The sequence below is a fragment of the Buceros rhinoceros genome, unplaced genomic scaffold (genome assembly GCF_000710305.1).
Source record: "Buceros rhinoceros silvestris isolate BGI_N320 unplaced genomic scaffold, ASM71030v1 scaffold6484, whole genome shotgun sequence".
Taxonomy (NCBI): domain Eukaryota; kingdom Metazoa; phylum Chordata; class Aves; order Bucerotiformes; family Bucerotidae; genus Buceros; species Buceros rhinoceros.
Window position 1 is genome coordinate 2,525 of NW_010409991.1, and position 21,475 is coordinate 23,999.

The 21,475-nt window shown below is 38.5% G+C and overlaps 1 protein-coding gene across 1 annotated transcript in view; it reads right to left on the reverse strand.

Annotated features, from left to right (window-relative positions):
* Window positions 1-11,100: 11,100 nt before the first annotated feature.
* Window positions 11,101-21,475, reverse strand: part of NEBL (nebulette) — a gene marked incomplete at its 5' end in the record, with an annotated part of 86,294 nt that continues 75,919 nt past the window's right edge. Inside the window, 2 exons of the mRNA XM_010135432.1 lie at window positions 11,101-11,681; window positions 17,143-17,258. Coding sequence (XP_010133734.1) covers window positions 11,505-11,681; window positions 17,143-17,258 — 293 coding nt within the window. The remainder of the gene's footprint in view (window positions 11,682-17,142; window positions 17,259-21,475) is intronic.

A 21,475-nucleotide genomic window follows, 5' to 3' on the forward strand; every position in this document is an offset into this window, starting at 1 on the left:
CTCTTTCCTGCCCTTCGTAAACAGGAGCGGTGGGGCTCAGTTCCCAGGCGACTCAGCCTGTTGCAGCCCACGGGGTATCTCGAGCTCTATAGCTATTCCCACCTCCCTGGGTCTGTATCCACTCCTCCTAGCACACCAGCTCCACCATCTCCACAGCTGCACTCCCACCTCCAGATAACATGTCCCCATGCTTCTGCCGCAGCTACCGCTCTGCTGCCTGAGATGCAAATACGTAACAAAGTAGAAAGAGCAGCTTAAAGAAAAAAGAAAAATAAATGAAAAAGAGGACTCAGAAATCTGCTGGTAATGAGCCAATGTGAATGGCAGGGCTGAGCTGCAGGTTTTGAGGAAGGTGCCCACCCACAAGGCCGCCCACTTGGAATGACTTGCCCCAAGAAGGTTTGCGCTCAGGACCTGCTGCCACCAACAGAGGCCAGGCACCACCAGCTCATCAGAAGGAAAATCTCTCATTTCCTCAGAGCTTTGTGAGAAGAACCATACCCTTAACAAAGCTGGGACATAAAACTAGGATTTAGTCCTCACTTTTGCTAGGTGGCCTGTTTCTGCTTTAAGATTTCCCATCTGTTGAAGGCAAACATGAGCATTCTCCCACCCATTCCGTACAACACAATTTAAAAATGACCCATGACATGCGTCCAGCCACGTGGGACATACTGTGTCTATATATCACCCCTCCAGAGTTTCTTCACAGCAGGTAGGAAATGCTTGAGGCCAAAACCAGGTCTTAATTATCTCCAAGCTGAAGCACTACACTTGGGATGGTGCTGGCATTCATCTATCCTTTACTCACAGTTCACAGCCCTGAACACTTTGCTGACAGTGTATCTCACTCCTATTATAAAAAATCAAGAAGAGATGTTCTTTCGAAGCATGACAAGGGCACACAATATTTAGCTCTCTTTTAATCCAGTGACTCAAATCTTCATTCAGGATTTGCTTGTTCTCTTCCCTGTTAAAGGGGTTTTGACTTAGTATCTTGTCCAACAACAATGAACTGCCGAACTATGGAGAATTCACCATTGACATCCATTTCACTGATGACGTCCCATTTCATATAGCCTAGTTAAACATTTGTTAGACAAAATTGATGGAAAAAGAGTCAACATAGCTCTAGCCTAGTTGTTAGATACTTGGTTTAAGAGCAAACAAAATTTTTGTTATCCTTAATTCAGTGAACATTTCACTATATATAATTAAGTCATTAAAGGATGATGGTTTCTTAAAGTATAATGGAGTGTTAAAACGTGGACTGAAGTTTCCAACATCACTCTGTAACCAATGCTGACAATTTCACAAGTGACTTGAAACCTCACTTCTCTCCCATCTTCTTTGTTTTGAACCCAAACATATTGTAAAATCTGCCTTTTCAACCTTGTTTTTGCCCCAGCTGAACACACAGCATGATACAGACAAGAAATACAGCAGACTAAGAAACTTAAGCCTGGACTAAGAAACAAGGTCCAGTTATTCTGATATGATTTCTCAACATTGCTTTCCAAAATCAGATAAAACTATTCAGTCCTGTAGAGAATTCTTCACTGCATATTTGTATAGAAACAGTTTTTTAAATTAACTAATGCACAAACTAGGTAAGCTTGTTCCACCAGCCTTACTAAACTGTGAAGTTCTTGTCCAGTTGTAGGTTCCTTATGGCCATCAGGGTTAAAGCACATTGCAATAAGTCATGAAAAGCCTGTTGTTATTTTACAAAACCCAAAAAAGTCTGTTTCTCAGACAGTATTCATGTAACCCTGAAATATATAGTCACTACACCAGCAGTACTTAGAGAAGGAAAATTTTTAGGGGCACAAGATGGTGTGTACTTCACAGACTATGTGTTCAACTTAGGGGGCAAATTAACTTTGTTGTGACCAGTGAACATGCCCTTGTTTTGAGTCATTTTGCACCTGCTCAGGTCACAGTTCTAGCCCTGCAGGAGGGCGAGTACATGCCTGCACATACCCTTGATCTTCGAGAACCAGTTTGGCAGCGCTGGAAAAAAAAAGGCTTACGCTAAGAAAACTTACATCTTAAGACTGGCAGAAGGCCCTCAAATGAGCAGATGCGATGCGTTCTTCTGGCTTGGCCATGATATCATGAGAAGTAGAAAATGAAAGCAGTAGAGCACCAACAAAAACATAAGCAGCAGCTAGTCAAAACAACATCTAAAATCAGTCTGTTCAAAGGCAGCTGCAGCTGTGTTTACTTGATAGCATCCAGAAAACAAACCAAGTAGCAAAGTTGCAGCTTTACTGATCTCAGGGAGCACTGCTATCATAGTGATGACTACTATTTTCAAACGAATGACAAGCCAAGAAAGGACTCACAGGAGTCTTTGCGAGGTGCTTGCTCTTATGTCAAGACTGTAACTGTTGTCTTTGTGCACACTGTCCTCCCTTTCATAACAATCACAGCTTGTGCAACAGAGCACCATGGCCAGTGGCATTTGGACAGGGAATATGTTACGTGTTTTGATAGGCTGCTTGAGGGTGGAATAAAAAGCCTTGGAATGGAGAATATTTCACAGATGTTATTTAGCATAGCAGTGAAAAATTGTAAGAAGAGAAAGCTACTTGAAGTACTCCAAAATTTCTGGTCTTCCTCTCTTCTTACAAAGGTAACTGCCACAAGCTTGAAAGCAGAGCAGAGCAAAATAATTTTAGTGGATTTTGCGGGCCAGAAGAAAATGCAAAAGACCAAAGTAAAATTTTAAGTAATTTTAAGATTTGGGAGCCTGACTGCCTTCCAAGGCCTTACACCTGTCCTTGAATCTATTCTTCCATTAAAGATTAATTCGTCTAACGGCACACGAAGTCCTGTTGCAAGAAGCAGAGCTTTCCTATTACTTCTTTTCAAAATTCAGAAGAAAAGATAAAGATTGCAAGTGCAAGCATGCTGAATGTCAGTCCAAATGCCCAACATTCCGCCTGTTTGCTCCTCCTTGCAAGCGTTTTGCCAAAACTATGTGATTCACATTCTCCACTTCCATGTTGATGGAGGGATTTTTTAAGCAGCACAGCCGATTAGATTATTATAAATAATTGTCATCTTCTATTTGTTTTGAACTGTTGGAATAGAAATGAAAATGACAGTTTCTTAAACATCTGAGTCACTTAAATAAATACATTGACTCAGTTCTCAGCTGAACCACTTGCCAGGAAGACCAGGTGTGGCAGATGCACCCGCCCCCTCGGTCTGAGAAACTTCCAACCTTTAAACTGCAGCGGTGGCTGGGCAGATTTCAGAGAAACAGCTAGAAACCTCCAGAAGCTTCTTGCTAGCTCTGGTCAAGCCCCCCAGCACATGCACACACCTAGAAAGTGGGTCTGCAGTCAACAGGTTCTAATACGACCATATATGACCACAGCTCAGATTCGACTATGGCTATAAATGGAGTCCTGCCAGGAGCAAGTTTGAGACAGTCCTCCTTGGAGCAGCAGCTCTGTAGTCAGGGTAAGGGTAGTCACCTACTACCTATATAGGTGAATGTTTGTGTATTCTGGATTATTCTACGCTTAAAAGTGGGGAGGTGTAGTGTAGTAATTAGTTTCCTCAACTGTCATTGCTGTCTACCCAAACAGTCCCTTAGAGCCTAATTCAACTAACTCATTTTTAGATGTATGCCTCCTAAGGCCGTTACAAGCTACAAAATCAGAAGATGTCAATGTCATCCTGAGTCAGAGGAAGCATAAGTCAGGAAAAAGTGTTTATTTTATAATGATATATTTGTTTATAGAAAGGATTTTGGTACAGATAATCATGTCTCACAGAGATCCAATCTATCTGATGACTTCAGAATAGGCAGTACTAGGAACTGAAAGGTTCCAGTAAGCAGGACAGTGGCTACCAACACAGCTTCCACAATAAGCACAGTAAGCAACCACGTGGCATGAGACCCTCGCTCTAACACTGATGGAGAATGACTCCTGAATCAAGATTTCAGCCCAAAATCAGGGATAACATAATGAAGACACTAATTTTCTGAAGAAGATAATAAACAAGAACTGATTTGGGTATTGATGAGACAGTTAATGTGATTCTGAACTCAGCAACTGAGCTCAACCAGAAGCACCCAGGCAAGACAAGGGAAAGACAGTGAAAGCACTGTCGAGATGACTCTTCACAGAGAATTGTTCATAGCTGAGCCAACAGAAGTGTAACACCTGTTGGGGTAAATGGGCACATGCCAATATTCTTTGAGTGCTGCTTAAAAGTTTTGACAGAACAGGTAGGTGAGCCACACTAAAGATCCAATGCTGACTGCAGGAACTATAGAAGCCAGAAAGTGGTCTGAAGGTCTGACTAGAGAGGCCCCAAGCCCACTGGGTTCAGCGACAGAGATGTCAGAGTCTCTCAGAAAGAAGAGGAGGCAAAAGGCCAGGATATACAGTGAAGCCAGTGTACAGCTTCTTGGGGAGGGAGAGCCTAATGGGAAGGTAACAATAGCATTTTTCAAGCATTTAGATTCTTCTCAGTGCATTGAGAAGCCTCTTAAAAGTAGCTCCTTTGGGTCCTGGAAAAGCTACCGTCCAAAGCAACACTGTCCTGGAGGCTGTAAGCATATCAAGAGAAGGAAGAAGGAGGAAGAGGAGGAAAAACACAGAAAAATTATGGCTTGGATCTAAGAACAATCACAAAAGCTGCCAGCTGTTCATGAAATCATTGGAAATGGATATTTATACGACAAGAACTATTTTAAGAGCCAGATGTTAATGCCTGGAGATCTCTCTGTGGAGACACAAGTGGTCAAGGCCACAAGCCAGTAGTCTTCTGCATGAGTACAGGCCTCTCCATATGTAGATTTTATCAACAGTGGGCAGGTGGGAAAGAAAACTAAGTTAAAATACATAAAATCAAGGACTGCTTAGTCTCTGTTTAGGATATAGGGCTGTCATTGTTAAACATGTGCCCAGCACGTAGCACATTGTGCAGTATCAAATGTGTGGGGCAGGTAAGTTCTGTGGCAGATGACTTCACCCTGGTACTTACACAGTTCAGAGTAAGGGACCTGCTGTGGTGCCATGGGGTTCAATCTTCTGACTATACACAATGGATTTCCTTCCCGCAGTGCATGAAAACATGCAGCTTAAAATGACTGACAATTAGTTCCCCCTGTACTAGCTGAAGTCTCATTTTCTGGAAGGATAAATTTGCCCTTATGAATGCCATATGACTGCGGATGGCCTGCCACTGGGATTCAGACTAATGCTCAAAAGCTGGACTAGGTATCTGCACGCTCCCCATAGTCACTTCTGACACTACAGCACAGACTTAACACAGAGACAAGCCAAGCACATCTACACAGCATTGCTCAGCTTATAGGTTAGCTGTCCAGCCAGCACTCTCAAGACACATGGTTGACTTGTACTAACCTCTGCAGCAAAGCCTGGGTAAGGTATCCGTGGCTTTTCACTTCAGCCATGCCTTCCCACCCATACCTTGCTACCTCTTTCGTTATGCTAACGTTACTGGTTTTGAGGTTGTGCAATAAAATGAATCACTGAAAGGATTGTGACAAAAGGAATCATTAGGAACAAAAAAGCAAATCTGGATCATTTGGTGATATCATTTCAGTGCGCCCCACAGGCAGCTTCATGGGAAGAAAAGAGAGGTACAGTGCAGGACATGATTAGCAACATGCTGGGCTTGGAGATTCTGAGTGGGAGAAGGGAGGGCAGGCAGTTCTTGTCGCAGCCAATACATTCAGCTACTATTCCCTCAGTACAGAAAGCTCTATGTAAAATTAGCTTACTCTTGCTAACTAAAAAGAACAGAGAAAACCAAAATCCCAGTTCTGTGACAGAGCAGAAATGAGGATATCCTAAAAGCAGTGATAGCTAGAAGCTCTCAGCCTATGCATTATACAGCATAGAGGGAGGACTTTCAAGTGCCAGTATATAGATCCTTTTGATAATGATACTCCACGGGGTCAGTAAAGACAGGAAAGCTTTCTTCATTTCAGCCATCTGTTAGATTCAACATTGCTATCGAATAAGGACACAATCTTTCAGATGCTGAACACACAACTCCTACCAACTTCACGTGAGTGGCTCTCAGGAGGAGAGCCTTCACATGAAATCGACACTTAGCATAGAAATAGAAAATCAAGTACTCAGTTGCTCTAGCAGATTATGGAGGGATTTACAAATAAATCACAGTCCAAGTACTTGAAGTCCATTTTGGCAGTTCTCAAATCCTTTTCTTATTGAAAACTTCTGTTTGCTACAATATACATAAAGACTGGATTTTGCTATACTGGTGGTATTTCAATATATAAAAGCACCACAAAACACAGAATCAAAGCTCTGTAACTAATTAAACTTCATAGGAAATGCTACATGTATGTCTTAAGGAGAAAATTAATGTGGTAGCAACTGTACATCACTTACCTAGAAGGAACTAACCAGCTCCATTTGTAGCTGCCATTTGTCATTCATTGTTAAGAGCTTTCATCAAACTAACACTTGGTAAAAATTAAAATATTCTAACAGTTCGCTGGACTGTACTCTTAACAGTCAAATAAATAAAACATGTCCCTAAGCATAATAATCTTCAACTACAGGCAGAGTACTTCCAAAATCCTTCGCGATTTTATTTTAACTTAAACTTTCTTACAACGTTGTAAGAGTAATTTACTTGTGTTAAGTGAATAAAGATAACTCAAGAACCACATTCATATATAAAATTGTCCTGAAGAGGCCAGCGATTCAATTCATTTTCACTAGTGTTGCACTGAGAGCACGCCTAACCAAATGCCCATTCACAGACCAGCAAATCTGGTATTAGTCGATCAGCAGATCTCCTTCACGTACTACCTTTGCTTATTTAAACAGACCAAGGGACATATTCTACTCAATATTCTACTTAAGATTGAAAACTCAGTGCTTCCTTAGTTAAAACAATATACGCCTTTGATAGCTTATATTAATGACTATGTTTATGAATATAATACATACATAGTGCTGGGTTTAATATTTTATTTGAATGATGTTTAATGTTACGCAAAATAAATGGTTATGTTACATCCACTGTGACATCAACTAAAATGTGAACTAGTTTGCATAGGTTAGTACTTTGGACAGCATGATGTTGCTCTAGTCCACCAAGGCTTAAATATTCACAGTGTAGAGGAAGAAACAGGAATTAAAGCATTTCTACTAAAATATATTTTAATAGCTGGTGTTAACTTTCTGCATAACAAAAGCCAAATTCAGATGATACATCATATGATCCAAGAGTAAGTATATCTGTCCTTTGAAAAACAGTTGTTACCTTCATAACGGTATACTCCCAAAAATATTGCAAAATAACTAAAACTTTACACACTTGAAAGCAAACATAAGCCAAACTGCACAGCGGTTCATTTTTGCTTTTTATATCACACTGCAAAAACCAACAGCTGAGAGAGTTTCCACATCATGCTAATCAATGTCAATACAGTCATTGCTGTCTTCCAATGGTCTAGCAAGTTCTAATAGTAATATTAAATACACATGATTGAAATGCTACAGTATAGCTTATTTTTTCCCCTAAAATAATAATAATTAAACAAATGTCAACAACAACGGGATTACAACTTAAGTACAATATGCAATTTCTATTTATCAGACACAAGAAGCATATGAAATTCCTTTGAATATACTGTTGTAGTGCAGGCAGTTTAGGAAATACAGTTTTCAGGTTTTCTTTCAAAAGGGGAGATGGGGTTCCTATGGCATAAAGCTGGAGAAAATCACTAAAGCACTGCAAAATGGTTTATTCTTCTTCAGCTCACTAGTACTTTGCATTTGCCAGCACATCAGTTTGGAGATCTTCTTTCAACAGCTTCTTTTGTCTGCTTCAGTATATTATTTAAACAAACTAAAGCATGTTATGTCTTTTAAAAGGAGTATTAATCAACATAATTAAAATCTAACATTTTATACCCTGTACCACTTTCTGCCAAAAACTTCTGTATTTGTCATTCTCTTCATTTTACAAGATGACATGAAGTCACTGTACAATAAAAACTAGAATTATTACCTTTCCCAAGTATTGGAGACCTTCCATATCCCCAAGGAACACTTGGTAGGGACACATTTGTCAAAAATATAATCCATGGGAGGTGATTCTCTGTCAAATCCCAATCTGCTGAAGTGGTTTATGGTATGTCAAATGTAATCAAGAAAACCCTGTCTCATCAAGATTAAATGCTAATGTTCCATAATGAAAAATTACAACCACGGTATCTGTAAGTAGCTTTGTTTAGAAAATGAAGATTAGCCAGGCAAGAAAGAGTAACGAAAAGCAAGGCACCCATTTGTTCTTGTATATATGTATGAATATGTTCTGTGTTGTTTTCTACATTTATACTTGTGTTAGCAAGAATTACAGCACATTGTAACTTCTTTATCTCCAAAATACATAAAGTGGGAATGTGTGAACTTCCAACATGAACTTGGGAATATCTCAGGAAATCAGGCTCCTTAGAAGTCTTTTACTTTCACAAGAAAAATGTTGTCTACAGGAAGAAAGTACAGCGAGGGGAACGTGCTGTGTCAGAAAAAGAATATATACTTCAAAGGTGACAAGACATCATATAAATCTGTTCACCCCTATATCCCACTGCATGTGACAGGCTCTAAAACATGCCTTGTAAAACCTTTGTTGGCACAATTTTGTTCCTGACTTACTTTACCTACCTTACAAATTTCAGATCTTAAAAACATTTTTATAATGGCACTCTGATAATTTTGGGCCTGTGATAGCATTGCTTAGAACAAAGCGCAATGACACTAGAGTTTGTTTTACATCAAAAAGCAGGAACCATTCCATATGAACATGAATTACTAAGCACATACAACATAAAAACCTGACTACATGAATAAGTAACTTAAAACAGATCTTAGTAATTCTGCTGACATACATACCATTCTCAAGAGAAATACAATTCACATACTCTTTTGTTTTTCTTGACCTTTTTTATTTTGCAAATTGCTCTAGCTGCTTTGCCAGGCTAATGAATATTCAGAGTTCGTAAAGGAATTTTTGTTTCCATTGTTTAGCATAACATAATCCTCTAATGTCATCAAATGCTCATTTTCTGATTTACTTTTCACTGTACATACAGCGTTCAACACTGCAAGCCATCTCCTCACTTAGGAAGAATGCTAGTGTATTTACAGGTGGAGATTTTCTTTTTTATAAGCCACTAAAAATTGCAACCTGCTGCAATATAGCTATTCCGTAAATTTCTTTGTATTCATATCCAGTTAACAAACTGACAACTTGCACAGCAGCAAGTGATAGCCAAGTCTGCCTCAGGCATCATCAGAAAAATTTGCCAGCCATCGTAAGATGGGATTCCTCTCTTTGCTGTTGATGGCTGGCAACGAAACCAACACAGAAGCAGACTGTTTGTATCAGAGCTTCTAGCTCAGCTCACCACATCAGCCTTTTGAAAAGGCCGTTTGACTTGCAAAGCTTGCTAATTCTGTGTGAAAGTCACCAGTAATGTGTAAGGGTCTGCTGCAAAACTTCCAAGAATTTTACATGATAGCAATGTCACCCGTATAGATTGCATATTTACAGTATCGCATCCTTGGATTTAAACCACAATTTTTTAAGTTAGATGGTCTGCCTCAGCCTTGAAATTAGCCTCAAAAATTGCACAAGCTTTCCAATTCCCAATTGTATGCAAAAACAGGTGTTTGCATTGACAACTTTTGGTTGACATATCAAATCCAGGTTAACTTCTTTCTTCATTCTCTAAATAGATATTGCGGGCTTGCTTACTTTGTGAAATGAGAAACATAAAATTGTCTATAAACTCTATATTTAATTCTACTTTTAAAATTTCAGAAACAGAAGAAAGCCAGTGGAGGGTCCATATTCTGAGAGCTACTTTCTTCCTTACACATGTATGCACCTACATGAGTGAGTTCCCTCATGAATAACTCTTTTGTCCTTCCTCATAGTTTCTCTCTGGGAGGGAAGACAGCACTGTCCTGGCACCCAGTCAAAGCAAAAGCAACTTCCCTGTGCCCCCAGCCTCTTACAGGTACCTCTTACAGGTCCATTTTGTCACCAGGTATTTGATCCTCTCCTCAGCCTCACAGACCGAGATCTGGATCTCTCAGTTCTGATCATAAGTTAATGGACACCAAATAGTGTATGTGAAGGTTGGTCAGCAAAATATTTTTACCGTTTTCTATGGATGGCTAATCTGAAGCATGATGGCACAGAGTATGTTGGACTTCTGCTTCATTAGTTTTCTCTTCAGTGTCAGTTATGAGAAAGATCAAAGCAGTAAAAGAAAACATAATATTTCTCCATCATTAATCATTTGGCAAGCGTACAACCAACTGTTGGATCACCAAGATTTTTGGAGGAAACTGAAGCATTAGGCCATTGAGCTGAAATGCACTACAATAACCAGAGTTCTCCTCCACTCCTCAGTGGAGGTGCAAGTATTTCTGCAGCAAGGGTAGGTACATTAGCTCATCAGCAAAGCAGCCATTAAGCGAGTTACCTGTGGTAAGAAGGAGGGATGTGACTGCAGGCTTTGTGTGACTGCACAGCACTGGGGCCTCACAGAGGATTTTTATTTACAGCAGTACAGGTGAAGGTAAAGGAACTAACACATATTGGTCGTACATTGCCCTAACGGAAGTTTCTATTTAAATGCTAAGTATTATTAGGAGGAAACAGACGAACTAACCGGTTTTATATTCTAAATAGTCTTTGCAAGGAATTTGCTGTGGAAAAGATACCAAAGAACCATGAACTCAGGCATGGATATAACTGATGGACTGGAATGCAAGCAAAGCTGATAAAAGAGGTCACTGTTGGAAATAAGAGAAAATGGGTAATTCAGGAATAAATGTGGGTATGTAAGAGTCAGGAAATTCTTGCTGTCAAAATAGACAGACTTGTTTACTGTAAGGCTACTGGGCAGTAGGGGTTTTTAATTTTTTTTTTTACTAGCATATTAGTGGTCATTATTTCAAATGATTATCTACTCAATATTTTTATTTTTATTAGGATGCTAACTGCTCAAACATTAAACACGTCCCTAACAATTTGAAGATGTGTTCAAATTCTGTGTGCTAACTTCCTGTGACTTCAGAGCGCCAAGAAGCAAATAGATTTTATGGTTGTTAGTATAAGGAGAAATAATGTCTTTGAGATGTTGGGAGAAGGTATTTCCCCCTTACAGTTAATTGACTGAAATCTTTATAGGACTGGCAACACCTGGCTTCCATATATGTTTTTCATTTTGAGGGAGCACTACAATGAGCAATGCCATTTTCAAAGCTCTGAGCTTCTTTTTGATTGTTTATCTTCACTTTAAAGAACTCTAAATTGGATTTTGAGTGAGAATGCAGACTGTCGTAGCAGTGATAAAGTAATGAACATGTACTCTTAAAAGATTCTTCTGAATTCTTCTAAAAGGTTAGATTTTGAGTAAATCATAATAAAGCTCAAAGGACTAGAGGCAAAAATTAGTTAACAAACTCAATATAATTTGCTGGAAGCATTCCTGTTTTCCCAGTTCTCTGAACAGTACCATACATCCAGCCATCATCAATTGGTTGCACATTGATGATATAATCACCATCCCTGAAGGAAACTTCATCTTCATCTTGAGCACTGTAGTCATACATAGCTCTGTATGTTCTCTGTTGAAGGAAAGAAAACAAGGCTGTAAAGTCTCAAGCCTAAACAGAGATAGATTCTTTCTCTTCTTTGCACACAAAAAAATTAAAAGAGCAGGAAAAAGAACAGAGTGAGCAAGGCAGAGAGAAATCACAAGTTACCTGTTGCAAAGAAACAGTACAGCTTGCAGCCCATCAGATATACAATGAATACCGACTCTTTCTGAGTAACTATTTTTGTCAACCTTCATTGTCCAATGCCCTCATACAAACAGATTTCAAGCAATTCACTGCCTCTGGAAATATTCCAACTGTTGTTTCATATATTCACTAAAGACAGTTCATCCAGCCATGGCTAGCTGCGCTTCTGCTCCCTGACTGCAAGATTTCCAAATAGCTTCTCCTGTGTCTTCACTACAGAAAAGAAACACGGTCATCATCCAGGTCATTAACTTTGCCATCTCACTGAATGTCCTTCATTTCATTAGGGTTTTACCCCAAATTAAGAATTTTTAATATCTAATTAAATAATATCTAATGGGGAAAAAAAGATAAATGATATTTCAAAAAGTCTGCAGCAATAATTTTCACAAATACTCAATAAACTGCTATCATTCAAAGTGGATTTTCAGACTCAAAGGGAACAGTCTCCCCTTGAGCAGAACAAAACTAATTCATTTCAAAATTCCCAGGAGTACTTTCTTTTCCTTACCCTGTCTCTTGACAGAAGTCAAGAGCAGTTCAAGCATCACTGATAATATTCAATTTCCCACCAGCAATTTTTGATATGTCACCATAACAGCTGAATTTTTCTGGTACAATGATTTATAGAGAAAAAAGGTAAAAACAGTCAATATTTGAGTTAATGCCCAGTACCATTGCCCGAACCTTTTAAGAGCCAATAAACTTTGTTCTGCTTCCCAGCTGAGAAAAACAATTATGCATTAGTTTTAGTCCATCTCATGTATGTTGGGTTTTGGTTTTGTTTTGGTTTTTTTTTTTTCTGAGGGTTTTTTTGAAATTATTTTCAGGGAAGATGGAGAGTCCACCACACACAGTGAGTAGGCTATTTGTCACTTGTTGGAAATGTAGTATCATCTCGTCCAAACAGTATAGGGCAACTTGTTATTACTGTTCCCATGCTAGAAATACACTTTTTGTCTTGATTCTGCCTTTAGCACTGGTATGCAGATTAAACACTACAGAGAAATCAACTCCTGGTTAAACACTGGAGACCACTACATTTCCTGACAAGCCTACTCTGAACTGTGTTTGAGTCTTGCTCTGTGTGACTGTTCTCTGATGTTCCCTGTAGTGTTGCTACACTACAGGCTGTGACCAAGTGCCTTTTTCAATCAGAAGTATGTGGTTTCTTGGTGGTTCCTTAATGTCTTCCAAGTGTTCACGGAAGGCGATGAAAAAAACCACCTTTGTTTTTGCACTACATTGAAGCAACTAATTGGGAGGTTCTATCATCACCAAAATTCCTTAAAGATTAACAAACTAGAAAACTAGTGATCAGAAGAGCCTAAAGAATGGTCTCTGCCTTTGAGAATCTTTTTTTTTTTCCAACTATTTCAGCTGATCTCTCTACTGAGCCTTGAAACTAGCTCCAAAAAAAACAGTTAAAAATATGCTATTACAACAAGCTCAGCAGCAGTTAGTCCCTTAAACAATTTGTTTCCAAAAAAAAAAAAAGGTCCATTTAAGAAAAATAGTAGTAAGTCCATATCTGGCATAAGGCAGAGAATTTATTTTTCTCTGAGCCATGCTTACATCTCCCTTAAATGGGCAAAGACTGGGGGAAGAGATAAAATGTTTTAAACTAACATATAAATGTTAAAACTAACATATAACTGGAAAAAAAACAGGGAAGTTTTTGCTCAACCAGAAGGATGCTCACTCACCCTTAGAATATCATAGTGTAGGATACCCGACTGCTGCTTCCTCTAAGGCAGCTTGACTACATCACTGTGGTGGCACAGTTTGTGGAGACGAGCCGCTAATTTCAAACTTTAAAAAAATTTATTAGGGCCCTAATGCTGATGAGAAACCTAAATTTATGGCCTTAACACCTAATTAGGTGGTAAATGGCTGTCAGGAGAAATCTCCACAATAATCTTGTTAGTATTTAATACCTAATTATAACTTCAGAGTGTAGTCTGGGCTATATAATTGAGAATTACAATGCTTAAAGGACTGAAAGCAGGGATTTTAAAAATTAATTTTAGTGAATTATTCCTTTGTCAGTAGTGAGTTTAGCAGGTACCAAGAGCACAAGAGGGTATAAGAAAAGGTTGGGGTTTTGTAAAACAGTCAAATACTTATCTCCCACCTCCTTAAAGGTCTAACTTGCATCTACTGCTCAGAGAGAACAGTAAGTCTTCGTGCATATGAAGTACTGAAACCCAGATCTCATATTCCCAGCTCCCCTCCCAGATGTGAGCTGACAGATGCATATCTCCACTTCAACAACCAATTTATACTGATTGCTCCTTGCATAGAAAAGTATCTGTTGCAGCATCCTTCACATTGGACGGCTATCAAAGAATGCAAATTTGCAACTGAGGTTTTGTTTTCCTACCACTTTTAGTTATCTAAAGACATGAGAACACCCTCTTATCTTCCAGATGCAAACAGCCTTCAGGGCTCTGTTATAAAATATTCTGTACTCTAAGCAATAGTTTAATTCAGCTGGTTAGGCAGAACTGCTCATAGGAAGTGAGAAAAAGTTAAGAATCAGAAAATAACACAATTAATCTAGGGAAAAAAGTCTACCCAGAGACTCTGTTAGGATCATGATCAAAATTAAATAAACAGGAATTTGAAAATTTAGAAGTTAGAAAATTTCTGGTTTTCACTATAGGAAATTAGTGGACATGATTATAAAATGAATTTATGTCTTTTGGGGACCCTCTTTTGATAACAGTGCAACGAACTGGCTGAAAGGAGTAGGGTTTACTACAGCAGCTAATTCTCCAATCATCCCCACCCTGACAAACCTGGTAAAACCCATGGGATGTTAATGACTCTCACCCTAGAGATGTCCTGGTCAAACTCAGGCACTTATGGGTGACTTTGTCATTTGGTTTTGGTTGTCTCAAAAACTTCTCATACTTTTAGACCAGTATTCAGGCTGAGATTTCTTTAGTCCTATCTCTTCTCTTTTTTGCTTTCTTCTCTCACTTCTTTCTTCCCTCTGCCTGGCTTAGCCAGACAAGGCTGTGTCTCTGGCAGAACTGCTCCAAGCTGAGAACCAACCAACCAGCTGAAAGCAATAAACTTAACATTGTCTAAGTTTGTCAGATTTCCTAGGGCATGTCCACACTGCATTAGAAAAGCACTCCAAGGCTGCCTTCCATGTTCAGTCTGTGCAACCTGCTACACTTAAACAACCCCAAAGAGTTTTCCCCCAGCACACATTGGAAATGTCTTGTGCCATTCCAACAGCTGAGTGTAACATGCTCAGCACACCTGGAGAAGCTGCACAAGCTGAAGAAGAGCTAGTCTTTTTGATGTGAAGGTGGAAAGACAGGGAAGAATGCCAGGTTTCTAGCTGCATCCCAGATGCCTCTTTTGGAGCAGTATCATCATGCTGGGGGTGATAAGATGGTGCTCTGTCTTCCTCACCAGACAGGCAAGCTAGCAGTCAGCACCAGGACAGCAGTCCTTGATTTCCTCTTTCTGGAAATGTTGGGGATTTATCGTCTTCAAGGAAACTCACTCAGGTTTTAACAGCAACAAGACCCATTCAAACTTTTGTTTGAATTTTTTCCTTTTTTAATTTCCTTTTTTCCCATGACAAACAGTTATTATCACTTGAAAGAATGTAAAATGATAATAGTTTCACAAAAGGGAAGAAATCCTGTTGAAAGGAGACGCTCAGTCACCTTCATTTTTTAAATGCTTTAAGTTCATTGCCTTCCTTTTCCTATTACCTTTGCAGTTGCAGTTCTGGAAGGCAAGGTACATGACGATTCTCGCGATGATTGAAATTATATTGTTTCAAGAGGTAACCCCCAGGTAAGTCACTGGGAGATAGAGATAGCAGGGAAATAGTAGTAATCTATCTGCCCAGACAGCCGCAAAGGCTGCCAAGCGTGTTTTGAGATTTGCAGGCATCTCAGCTCTCTATGTCCTGGATTTGAAGGGTACTTTGCTCCGCACCAACTAGTAAACCTGCAGGCAAAGCCCAGGCTTCTGGGTCTCCCACTTTTTGGACTCCAGCCCTTTTGGAAAGCAGCCAGCTCTCCAAGTACCTTGCAACATCCTCAGAAATTAATAGTTGATTCCATACCAGCTGCCTCACAGCTGTCATGCAGGTGTCCAAAGAGATTCCCAGTTTATTGGCTTGCCCAAAGATGCAGGTAACTGGATCCCAGACTTCCCAACAAGCTAGCCCCTTCAGCCACCAAACAGCTGAGAAACTGGAAAGACTGAAAGCACCCAAACCTCCCAGAATGCCTTTACAATATATCTTTACAATATAAAATGCCATGGAGTTTCAGTCTTAAAGAGAAATACAAGTTTCGACTAATCTTGTAAACAGTGTTTTTCAGCTCAGCAAGCTCTAAGTTTCATTCATAATTAAACACTTCTTCATCTCTAAAACAGGTGACAGAGGTAGTCAATATACATCCATTCAAAATAGTCTAAAATTCAAAATGATGAGTCAATATTTTTAAGGTAAAAGATGTGTGGATTTGAACTATGTAATCTCTAGGCAGAGGTATGATAAAAAATATCATAACCATTGAACCCAAAATTTAGATATAAAGAGTTGAAAAAGAAGCAAGAAGCTCAATTTCCAGTTGAATACTCAGCTCTCCTTCCATGACCAGTTACTTCAAAGTCAAAATATTCACTCCAGCTTTACCTTCTCATCCCCCACAATTAAGAACTTTATGACTGTGGCCATAGTTTCATCATAAAGCTTCTTCTCAGTTGCTCAGCAGTATAACTTGATTTCGATCAGGCACAGTAGGTGCATGACTGTTTTGTTGAATTAGAAAGGGCTCACCAATACCAGGTCTCAGCTAGCTTTATACAAGCAGAAATAAACAATATGGATAGCCACAAAGCCTGCTAGTTCAAAATCAGCAAGTAAAAAAAAAAATTAAATTTAAACCAACAGAGGGATCTTGAGAGATCAGAGGTTTTCATCCAGTGCTAGGAGCCAGAGCATAACATCAAACTCGGCCTGTGAAATACTGTCCAAGCATTTACTATTTGTTTTAGCAGGTAGAAGATTCAGTGATTTCTCTGCCTTCTGGTGACAATACATGATTTTTTTAATTCATTCTGACATAAAATTTCTGGCTACTGCCCTCAGTCAATCTTTTTTACACTTGAGGACGATTACAAGGACAGTCAAATAGTCCAACTGTACAATTCAAGGGGACCAATTCATTCATGTTTAAGAGATTTCACAGCATCTGATGAGGTTGTTTTCCAAGTAAAATCATTCTTTAAATCCAGTACTCACCAGACTTGCTGAATGAGGCTGTGAATGCATGGACCTCATGGATGACATACTGGTCTGGTGCATGTATCCATATCCTTGTGACTGGCTTTGTTGATATGCTCCAGGGAGAACAGGGGCTGTGTGTTAAAGAAATAGAGACAAATTAATATCAGTTTTTTAAAAAGTCCTTACCTAGCATTTTGTAGAAACTGTAGATTATTTGCATTGTAAATAACAATTCCTCACTATGAAACAGCTCAAAATTATTTCCATGTACAACTCGAGGCTTTCCACAGGTTGAATTACACATAAATGTAGCTAAAGCTATCGCAATATATCCACAAACACTATCAAGCTTAGTTGGAAGGAAAAGCTTAACATAGAAGTCTGACCATAAAATGGCACACAAAAGCTTGAGAAACCATTAACTCAATTTTGATACTGTCATAGATGACACACTAAATATCATGTTCCATAAACTGCCATTTTATAAGGAAAGATTGATGAAAAAAGCTATATATTAATACAGATTCAAAATGTTTCAGTTGAAATTCTCTGCAATTAATTCCTTACTCATTGCAAACTAACTCGTATTTATTGGGTTATGAACAAAGGACTGTGATTCACAGGAAGAGACCGAAATGTAAAAAAGTGAGTCCACGGTTGTGTTTCTTATTTTATTCTGATTTCATCAACGCTCTTAGCCTAACACAAACAATGGTTACTGAAATCTTTCCAAGTCCACTTCTTTCAATATCGTCATCTAACCACACAATTGCTCCATCTCTTTCACACATATTTTATTCACATTATTGTAACAATTCTGTGGGCTAGTCATTAGTATGTTGACTTTTATTGTACCAAAAGCTGTAGAAAGATTTAATACAATCAACAAGGACACTCTACCTCTATTGGTTACTCTATTGGAAAGCATTTGTAAACCTTCAATAGCTGCTCAAACACCCTACTTCAGCAATAGAGCAAATCAGCTTGTGTTAAAAACCGGTTTGATCAAAAACCTGTGAGAAATAAGCACAGCATAGGTGACTATTCCCTATTTTCCCAGCAAGCCCAAAAAGCATTTTTAAAGCAAAGAGATTGAAGTGCTTATCAAAATTTAGCCATTAAAAAAAGTTTAGTCACTGCATATCTCTGCAAGACTCTCATGCATTCTGAGAATAAAGATTTCTTTCTTGTATGGAGGTTATTAGCCCATCTCCCACTGGTTTTTATCGAAAATTTTACTAGTTCAACCGAAAATTCAATTTTAGAAAATACATTTCTGTTGATACTTCTTCAACTGGTCAATTTAGCCGGTATTCTAATTCCTCTGACAAAAGCCATCTTTTGCTTATAGGTGATAGAGCCCGTGCAGCCCACGAGTCAAAAATCTGCAAATGTGGAATCAATCAGCAGCCTGATACTTTCTGAGATACAATCATGGGCTCTCTAGGAAGTGAAGAACACCTTCTGGAATAGCCATCACACACAGATTCAAAAAGGAGCAAAGCTAATATAGGTTTTAACAGGGTTCACAATACGTGGAAGAACCTAGGGCTTGTAAAATGGAGATACCAAGAGAAGCAGGAAACAACCATTAAAAATATACATAAAAGTATTATTTATATTTGCAGTAATAATAGTCATTCTCTGCTTCCTCAATGATTGGGACAATAAATGCATGTGAAAAGGGATTACTGAGAAAATGTTTGCTGAACTATTTCAGAAAGAAAGGTCAACCTTGTGCTTTCGGCAAGGTGTTTTATCTATCCTGCTTCCCCAAAAATACAATATAATTGATTTCAACACAATTTTTTCTTAAAACATCCATTCAGATTTAGTTAGTGAATTCAAATGCACTAAGTAGGTAATTACAATTTGGGATGTTATTCTTTGCTCTACTATACTTGTAAAGATAAGTAATGCAGTATATTTAACTAGGGTTTTTCTGATTCATAAAACATGTTTCAAACTATTGTAATTAATAGATTGCTTTATTAAGTGAGTGAAATTGAAGTGATACACAGTCAGATGCAACACTGGAACATGATGAATAATGGATGTTTCAGAAGTGGCAAAATCATTCTAATGACATATGAGTACAAAGACATTTTAAAGCAGTTTAATCATCAGAAAATTGCTGCTCATTAGCATGTTCACAGGATTATCATGCATTAAGTGAATAGTCCTAAGTAGTCCATCACATAATTTATGTTTCAGTGTTGTTACAAGCTATTTCTACACGATCAGACGAAGCCCTTCATGAGAAAATAGAGAAAAACATAATTTAATAAAAGGTTCTTCAATTCAATCAAGAATCAATATATTTTGCCTTTTTTACCACCATCGTAAGTACCTATTCTTGTAAGCATAGGTCAGTTCAGAAGCTAACGGAGTCTCATCTCCTCATAGCAGCAGTAAATCAGTTATGTGGGTTCAAAGCTGAGCACAGTTTGAACTTTTTAACTTAATAGAAAGTAGATCTTAAACCACCATTTGGCCGCTTGTCAGCACACTGCCCGCTCTGCAGCAACAAAGGGCTGGTAGCTTCTTCCTGATCCCTGGCACGTTCCCTTGAGAGTTCTCTGAGTTCCTCCCTTCTTTCTAAAAGAAGTGAAGATGCTGGTAGAAACTTTTTACTCTTGATTCCTTCTCCTCAAAACAGATCTTTCCCGATTCCTAACAGTCATTCCTTGTCAGCATAAGGCAGTTAGCCTACTGATGGGTCAGCTTCACTACAGCCTCCAAAGCAACAGGCACATTTTGGGGAGGACAACCCATGCCTCCCGCCTCCTAACAATTGTCAGCAGCAGGTCTGAGACATGCCTTCCTCTTTTGCAATCAGCTTCTTCCAAGCTGAGAGAATTCTGTCAATTCTCAGCAAACCTGTTCACTAATTTACCTTTAACAATGGAAACCATAAGCCCAGGGAAATAAACCATTTCTTCCAAAACAGGAGAAATTTTGGGAAGCATTAGAAGCTGAAGTATTAGAGAAAGATTCTATACAAACAAAAAGAAGAAATTTCTAGGATTGGCTTTGCTAAATACTTTCCATAATTTCATTTAGGTACCATATACATGACAAAATATATCAGCATGTATCAGTATTGAAGACACGATTGAATAATTCCACCCTTTTTTCCATTAAAAGAATTCTGTAGTAAAGCTGCAAATTATGATCAATAATTTTTAACATTTTTTTACAAAAATTACTTGAGAAAATTTCAGATGGTTGCCTATTTGGAAAATAATTTGGGAATCACATAAATAAGAAGATTAGTGAAGAGGCAACAGATCTGAGCTGTGTATCTGGTTACATACAGATAATTCAAGGTGAGATTAAATGATGCAGAAAAAGAGTTTGACTATTCTTTGTCATCATCACCCACAGTTAACTGCAATCTTTTGGCTCACACCCAAGTATAAATAAAGTTCTATAACATCACTGACTGCAGCAGCAGCAAAAGCAATGGTTTTAGTTAACCTAAGGGAACAATAAAACAGTGGTGGAACATGAAATTCATTAGCTGAAGTCAGATTTATTGGTGAGGGAGCTTACGGCTGACCATTGCTCCCAGAAGTACAGGTGGATGTTTCTTCTTGTTGTATTAAGACTTTACCAGATGCATTCTGATGTATCAAAACTTAGTTTTTTTCTCGCCCCACTTACCAAGCAAGACACTCACTTTCAATTACGTACTTGGAGGAATTTATCATATTTCTCTTACTATACACCTTTATAGGCTTCCCCAGAGAAAAGAAAAATGAATGAATGTGATACAAGGCAAACAAAGACGAAGCCGCCAAGAAGAAGAAGCAGCTGTAAGAATGACAGTGAGTATCAACTTGTTGCAGCAGTCAATGGGCTCTGCAGAGCATATACCAGTCAGGGCACGCTTTCAGAAGGACTAGGAAAGAAAAAGGTCAGATTGGAAACAGGGAACAAATAATTAAGAAAGCATTGTATAACTACTAGATTAAAAAAAAAAAAAAAGTCTGTGCTGAAAAAAATCATTTAAAGGGCACGTTCCAAGACATAATATCTTCTCAACACCATACTCTTTTTCATTCTTTTGTTCAGCAGAACCTTGATAATCCACGGTAAAAACAATGTATCCCCACTGGTAACTACAGCATTTTTGCCATTTATTACAATACATGCTATTTACTGGACCAGCTGTAAAACACTAATCACTTCAGTAATCACTCTTACAGACATCATGCAGTTTTAAGCATTTATTCCACTTTATGTGTTATCTCAACTCATGTTTTCACTACCAGGCTACTAAGACTTCAGAAAACTCACCAAGACTACTGCAACATTTTGTAATAACAACATGAGACAGCAGGAC